At 41.4% G+C, this 8,408-nt stretch overlaps 1 protein-coding gene across 1 annotated transcript in view; it reads right to left on the reverse strand.

Annotated features, from left to right (window-relative positions):
• LOC142652532 (uncharacterized) overlaps positions 1 to 6,299 on the reverse strand; it is a gene marked incomplete at its 5' end in the record, with an annotated part of 104,298 nt that extends 97,999 nt beyond the window's left edge. The window contains one exon of the mRNA XM_075828178.1: positions 6,204 to 6,299. Coding sequence (XP_075684293.1) covers positions 6,204 to 6,299 — 96 coding nt within the window. The remainder of the gene's footprint in view (positions 1 to 6,203) is intronic.
• Positions 6,300 to 8,408: the final 2,109 nt, after the last annotated feature.

The following is an 8,408-nucleotide window of genomic DNA, read 5'->3' on the forward strand; positions in this document are numbered from 1 at the left end:
TGGCTTTGAGGGCCTTATATATTAGAGACCCCCAATAAATCACCCCATTTTAAAAACTTCATACCTCAAAGTATTAAAAACAGCATTTAGAAAGCTTCTTAATCCTTTAGACGTTTCACAGGAATTAAAGTATATATAGTTTTTTCTATATTTTACAAGTAAAAACCGAAGTGTAAAAAATAAAATTTATTTTGTGTCGCCAAATTCTGAGAGCGATAACTTTTTTATTTTTCCGTTGATTAAGTGGTATGAGGGCTTATTTTTTGCGGGATAAGCTGTAGTTTTCAATGATCGCATTTTGGGGTACATGCAAAGTTTTGATCATTTTTACTTAAATAGCGATTCTGGTGTTTACATTTTTATTTATTTTTTACGGCGTACACAGTGCGGATTAAATTGTGACATATTATAATAGTTCAGACTTTTACGGATGCGGCGATACCAATTATGTTTATTTCCTAATTAGTTTTTTACTATGCTGTAGGGAAAATGGGAAAGGTTTTTTTTTTAAAAATGACATTTATTTTTTTTATGTAAAAAAACGTTATTCGACTAATTTTTACTTTTTTTTTTTTTATTAGTCTCCCTAGGGGACTTCAACCAGCGATCGTTAGATCGCTTGTACTATATACAGCAATACTAATTTATTGCAGCGCTTAATAGAAGCACAAAGATGGTGGACCTGGGGGCCTTCATTAGGCCCTCAGGCAGCCAAATCAACCATCGCCACACCGCGATTGCATTGCGGGGGGCGCGATGATAGGTTAGAGGGGGTCGCCCCCTCTTTCTAATGATTAAAAATGGCGCTATTGACCACGGCATTTAACGAGTGTGATCGCGCTCGAGCGCGATCCCGCTCGTTACTCTGAACTGTCGGCTGTAACATACAGCCGACACCCGCATCGTATGGAACGGGTTCACTTCGCGAGCCCGTTCCATACTTCCCCTACCCGACTTTGGCGTATGGATACGTCAAATGTCGTGAAGGGTTAATCCATTTTTTTGTAACAGAACGTTTTACCAGGGAAATGCAACTCAATGTTTATTGCCCAGATTCTGCAGTTTTTAGAAATATCCTACATGTGATCCTTAGGGTATGTGCACACACACTAATTACGTCCGTAATTGACAGACGTATTTCGGCCGCCAGTACCGGACCGAACACACTGCAGGGAGCCGGGCTCCTAGCATCATAGTTATATACGATGCTAGGAGTCCCTGCCTCTCTGCAGTACAACTGTCCCGTACTGTAATCATGTTTTCAGTACGGGACAGTAGTTCCACGGAGAGGCAGGGACTCCTAGCATCGTACATAAGTATGATGCTAGGACCCCGGCTCCCTGCACTGTGTTCGGTCCACTACTTGCGGCCGAAATACGTCCGTCATTTACGGACGTAATTAGTGTGTGTGCACATACCCTAAGTGTGCTGATAGACTGAAGAACAGGCCTGAGAAGAAAAAAAAAACACCTAGCGGATTTTGGGGCCTCCTTTTTATTCGAAAATATTTTAGGCACCATGTCAGGTTTGAAGGGCTCTTGCGGTGACAAAACAGTGGAAATCCCCCAAAAGTGACTCAAATTGGGAAACTAGACCCCTGAAGGAAATTATCTAGGGTTATAGTGAGCATTTTGACCCCACAGGTTTACAGCAGAAATTATTGGAAGTAGGCCGCCAAAATTAAAATCTACATTCTTTCAAAGAAAGCTAATTGTTTCTCATTTTCACAAGGACTAAAAGGAGAAAAAGCACTGCAACATTTGTAAAGCAATTTCTCCCGAGTAAAACAATATCCCACATGTGGTCATAAACAGCTGTTTGGACACACGGCAGAGCTTAGACGGGAAAGAGCGCCATTTGACTTTTGGAGCTAAAATTTAGCAGGAATGGTTTGTGGAGGCCATGTCGCATTTGCAAAGCCCCTGAAGGACCAAAACAGAGAAAACGCACAAAAAATGACTCCATTTAGGAAACTACACCCCTTAAGGAATTCATGTATGGGTGTAATGAACATTTTGACCCCACAGGGGTTTCATAGATTTTATTAGAATAGGGCAGTGAATATTAAAAAAAAAAATCCTTTTTTTTCAGTAAGACGTAGCTTTAGCTCAAAATTTTTACATTTTCTCAATAAAGAAAAAAATTCACCACAACATTTGTAAAGCAATTTCTCCCGAGTACGGCTCACAGTAGGGCTCAGAAGGGAAGGAGCGCCATTTGGCTTTTGGAGTACATATTTTGCTGGATTCGTTTCCGGTCGCTCTGTCGCATTTGCAAAGCCCCTGTGGAACCAAAACAGTAGAAACCCCCCAGAAGTGACCCCATTTTGGAAACTACACCCTCAAGGTATTCACATAGGGGTGTAGTGAGCATGTTAACCCCACAGGTGTATTGCAGAAATTAGTGTGCACGCGATGTTGCAGAGTGAAAATGCGATTTTTTCCTTAGATATGACAAAATATGGTGCCCAGCTTGTGCCACCATAACAAGACAGCTCTCTAATTATTAGGCTGGGTTCACACAACCTATTTTCAGGCGTAAACGAGGCGTATTATGCCTTGATTTACGCCTGAAAGTACGGCTCCAATACGTCGGCAAACATCTGCCCATTCATTTGAATGGGTTTGCCGACGTACTGTGCCAACGACCTGTAATTTACGCGTCGTCGTTTGACAGCTGTCAAACGACGACGCGTAAAATGACTGCCTCGTCAAAGAAGTGCAGGACACTTCTTTGGAAGTTTTTGGAGCCGTTTTCTCATAGACTCCAATGAAAACAGCTCCAAAAACGGACGTAAAAAAACATCGCTAAAAACGCAAGTTGCTCAAAAAAACGTCTGAAAATCAGGGTCTGTTTTCCCTTGAAAACAGCTCCGTATTTTCAAACGTTTTTGGTCACTACATATGCACATACCCTTATGCGGTGTTTCCCGGTTTTAGAAACACCCTACATGTGGCCCTAATCTTTTGCCTGGACTATCGACAGGGCTCAGGAGTGAAAGAGTACCATGCGAAGTTGAGGCCTAATTTGGCAACTTACACAGTATTGGGTCACAATTGCAGAGGCTCGGATGTGAAATAATAAAAGAAATCCCTGAGAAGTTACCCCATTTTGGAAACTGCACCCCTCAAGGCATTTATTAAGGGGTGTAGTGAGCATTTTCAGCCCACAGGTCTTTTCAATAAATGATTGCGCTGCGGATGGTGCAAAGTAAAAATTAAAATGTTTCCCTAGATGTGACATTTCAGTGGCAAATATGTCATGCCCAGCTTGGACCACTTGAGACATACACTCCAAAAAATTGTTAAAAGGGTTCTCCCTGGTTTGGCAATGCCATATATGTGGAAGTAAACTACTGTTTGGGCACACTGTAGGGCACAGAAGGAAGGGAGCACCATTTGGCTTTTGAAGCGTGGATTTTGCTTGGTAGTAGTTTTGTTTGAGTATTACTGGTATTTCAGTTTATAATGTGGGGGTACATGTAAGCTGGGCAGAGCACATTAGGGGCATAGTCAGGTGGTATAATAATGGGGTAAACAATAAAATAATCTGATAAATGGTCTCCTTTCTTATCCCCCCTTTGGTCCACACTCCGCACCTTTGCAGTTTGAGGAATTTTTCTGGGAAATGTTGTCCTGGTATAATACGGGCGCCCTCGCTTCTAGCAGATATGTTTGGGCCCTCCCCTTACTGGTTCCCTAATTTTAAGGCCTTGATAAATCGCCTCCTGATAGGCCTGCACAACTGCATATTTTTATTTTCCTTACTTATTGGAGCCTTAACTTATTTTATTTTTTCATAGACGTAGTGGAATGAGGGCTGTTTTTTTGCGGGACGAGCTATAGTTATTGGTACCATTTTGGAGTACATGCGACTTTTTGATCACTTTTTATGCTATTTTTTTTTGTGAGGCAAAGTGACCAAAAAACAGCAATTCCAGCATAGTTTTTAGGCGTTTTTTATATAGCGTTCACCACGTGTCATAAATTACATGTTAACTTTATTCTGCGGGCCAGTACGATTCTGGCGATACCAAATTTATAGCACTTTTTTTTTATGTTTTACAACTTTTTGCACAATAAAATTACTTTTGTAAAAAGAATGTATTTTTTCTGTCACCACGTTGTGAGAACCATAAAACGTTATAATTTTTTTCAATGACGTAGCTGTATGAGGGCTGTAAGACGAGCTATAGTTTCTATAGGTACCATTTTTGGATACGTGCGTCTTTTTGATTACTTTTTTTTCATTTTTTTGGAAGACAAAGTGACCAAAAAAAACAGCAGTTCTGGCAGTATTTTTTAGTTGTTTTTTTTACGGCGTGTACTGCGCAGGACAAATAACATCATATTTTTATAGTTCCCGCCATTACGGACTCGGCAATACCAAATATCTATCTATCTGTACGAACCATACTACTACCAATGTTTCTCTATGGAGATCGAATGGCTGTGTGCTTAATTTTATGCACCTCTTTGCAATAGGCATGGCCTAAACACCTGAACTTAATAATTAGGCTGGATTCACACAAGCATGTTCGGTCCGTGGACTACTGTCCCGTACTGAAAACACGATTACAGTACGGGACAGTTGTCCCGCAGCGAGGCAGGGACTCCTAGCGTCGTACATAACTATGATGCTAGAAGGCCGGCTCCCTGCACTGTGTTCGGTCCGGGACTTGCGGCCGAAATACGTTCCGTCCTTTACGGACCGAACATGCTCGTGTGAATCCAGCCTTAGGAGGGTTGTTCACATACATTTTGTATAATTAATTCTAGTTTTTTTTAATATACTTTCTGTATCCAATCCTCGCAATTTTAAAAATCTTAATCTCAGTCACTTAATAGATATTGTTTAGTCCCAGGGGATATATACATATAAAAAAAACAAAAAAACAAAAAAAAAAAGAAAAAACGGACACACACAGGTGCACGGCTTGTTACAAGACACAGCTCTAACACACATACTGTAAGGTGTTCTGTACCTGTGTGTCCATCACATGACCAGGACACATTTCTATCCACTGGAACTAAACAATGAAGAATCCTACTTGAATAACAACAAGCAGAGATCTTGAAAACCATGCTCAATTAATACAGAAACTATATTGGAAAATGTACCCCTTCCCGACACATGACATACAGTTACGTCATAGCCGGGTAGGGAGAAGTATGTTACAGCCGACACTTCACATTAACGAGCAAGATTGCGCTAGTTTAACCCGTTAAATGCTGCGGTCAATAGCGACCGCAGTATTTCAATAGTTAGAAAGAGGGGGGGGGTCGACCCTCTATAGCAGTTCATCACGCCCCCAGCAATGCAATGGTATCATTGAAAACTACAGCTTATCCCGCAAAAAATAAGCCCTCATACCACTTACCCCATACCTCGACGGAAAAATGGTTTTAGCGACACAAAATAAATGTACAAATTTTTTACACTTCGTTTTTTCCTTGTAGAAGTAGTAAAATATAGAAGACTATATATATATATATATATATATATATATATATATATATATTTGGTATCGCCGTAATCATATTGACCCACAGAATAAAGTTTAACATGTTTTAATTGAACAGTGAATTCAAAAGCACAAAAAACCATGGAGGAATCGCTGTTTTTTTTTTCATTTTCTACCCACAAATAATTTTTTGCCCGTTTCCTAGTACATTATATGGCACAATAGATGGTGCTACGAAAAACTACAACTCAGCCCGCAAAAATCAAGCCCTCATAGTACTATATCGACGGAAAGATAAAATAAAAAAAGTTATGGCTTTTGGAAGGTGGGGGGGAACTAAAATGAAAATCTGAACGTTGTTTACGACGTGAAGGGGTTAAATGACATTTCATTATACAAAGAATAGGCCTTATTTGCTGAAACTGAAAAAGGGTCCACAATAAAATGGAATCCTTCATACGCTGAGGTCTTCTGCTTCTGTATACTATTGTATTTGAGGAGATTGGTTGCGTTTTCTGAGGAGGACTTTGCAGATTCTGGGTGGGCACTGACTGGCACTGATTCCAATAGCAATGTCTCATTTTAGCTATGCCAATACAACATGTATAACATGCATAAATGTGAGGAGCCTGGAAACGCTCGACTAGTCACCACAGCACTGTCTCTCTGAGGTAAAACGTGTATTGTTCATGTACCTGAATATGTGTATTAGAACATACAACAATTTAGGATACTAAACCTGCTCCAGGCGGCTGCAATAGTCCCCGTTATCGCCGAAGCACCAACAACCGCTTGCCACCTCCTCCTCTCTTGAACTTGCTGCAGACAAAATCGCACGTCACCAGCTCAATGCGTAAGTATTGTCGCCAGGTTGAAAACGGAAGCACAAACCAGCTTCTGAGAGCATTTGGAAGAAAGCTTCCATTACATGCCTGACTGTAATGCCATAAAGTGCGCTACCACACTAAATACGCATGCGCAAGGGGGTTTACCAGCGTTCGATGTGTTGCTGTACGGCTGAATATTGTGCACAAGCTGGTGACTCGCTGTAATGGTCTGCGGCGGCGGCGGCAGTGCCAGAACGAGACATTACATCAGTTTTTACAGTTGTATTTTAAAAGCTCAGTTGTAAAAAGAATGTAAATGAAATAATTCTTTATAACCTATTACATGAGAGGACCTATTTCCGGAGTTCATGGTCTTGGCCTATGCACTTTAGCCTTGTTTCTGTACTCCATTAGAAAACGTTTTTGGCCCGTTTAGTTATATGAAATCGTAGTGAAGCTAAAAAGACTTGACATATTTTCATGGTAAATTTCCCTTTTATAATAAGTAATCCAGATTATGAGTGTAAGTAGAACATGGAATATTATCTAATATATTATAGGGGTATTCCCATCTTAAACATTTATTACATATCCGCATAATATGCCGCAAATGCATATGCCGCTTAGCAAAAAACGTCTGAAAATACGGAGCTGTTTTCAAGGGAAAACAGCTCCTGATATTCAGAAGTTTTTTTATTCAAACTCGCGCTTTTCGCTGCGTTTTCTTATGGCCGTTTTTGGAGCTGTTTTTCTATGGAGTCTATGAAAAACGGCTCAAGAAGTGACATGCACTTCTTTTTACGGGACGTCTTTTTACATGCCGTTCTTTGAAAATGAGGCGTAAGAAAACGCCCCGTCTGAACAGAACGCAGTATTTCCCATTGAAATCAATGGGCAGATGTTTGTAGGCGTTCTGCTTCCGATTTTTCAGTCGTTTTTCGGGATGTTTTCGGCCCGAAAAACGGCTGAAAAAAGCCTGTGTGAACATACCCTTAGGGTATGTTCACACGCAGTGTCTTAAGGTGTATTTTGGGCCGTTTTTAAAAAACGGAGCGTAATAAAGACGCTACGTAAAAAGAAGTAGCATGTCACTTCATGAGGCGTTTTTTGGAGCTGATTTTCCATTGAACACTATGAAAATCAGGGGAAAACAGCTCCGCAATTTCAGACGTAATGGCAAGTGCAGGCGCTTTTCGCTGCGTCCATTACGGACGTAATTGGAGCTGTTTTTCCATGGAGTCAAGGGAAAACGGCTCCAATTACGTCTCAAGAAGTGACAGGCACTTCTTTGACGCGGGCGTCTTTTCTACGTGCCGTCTTTTGAAAGCGGCGCGTGAAAAAAATTACCGTCGGCACAGTACATCGTAAAACCCATTCAAATGAATGGGCAGATGTGTGCCGACGCTTTGGAGCCGTATTTTCGGACGTAATTCGGGGCTAAAACGCCCGAATTACGTCCGTAAATAGGGCGTGTGAACATACCCTAAGCGCGTGAACATACCCTAAGGCCAGATTCACACGAGCGTGTTCGGTCCACGATATACGGTCCGTATGTTGGCAGTATTTCCCGGACCGAACACACTGCAGGGAGCCGGGCTCTTATCGTCATAGTTATGTATGATGCCAGGAGTCGCTGCCTCGCTGCGGGAAAACTTTCCTGTACTGTAATCATGTTTTCAGTACGGGACAGTTTTTCCGCAGCGAGGAAGCATCATAGATAACTGTGACGATAAGAGCCCAGCTCCCTGCAGTATGTTCTGTCCGGGAAATACTGCCGACATACGGACCTTATATCGTGGACCGAACACGCTCGTGTGAATCCGGCCTAAGGGTATGTTCACACGCAGTGAGCAAAAACGTCTGAAAATACGGAGCTGTTTTCAGGCGAAAACAGCTCTTGATTTTCAGACGTTTTTTTAACAACTCGCGTTTTTCGCTGCTTTTTTTTTTACGGCCGTTTTTGGAGCTGTTTTTCAATGGAGTCAATGAAAAGCGCCTCCAAAAAAGTCCCAAGAAGTGTCCTGCACTTCTTTTGACGAGCCGTCATTTTACGCGCCGTATTTTGACAGCGACGCGTAAAATAAAGGCTCGTGGGAACAGAACATTGTAATTTTCAT

The sequence above is a fragment of the Rhinoderma darwinii genome, chromosome 5, assembly GCF_050947455.1.
Source record: "Rhinoderma darwinii isolate aRhiDar2 chromosome 5, aRhiDar2.hap1, whole genome shotgun sequence".
NCBI classification, from domain to species: Eukaryota; Metazoa; Chordata; class Amphibia; order Anura; family Rhinodermatidae; genus Rhinoderma; species Rhinoderma darwinii.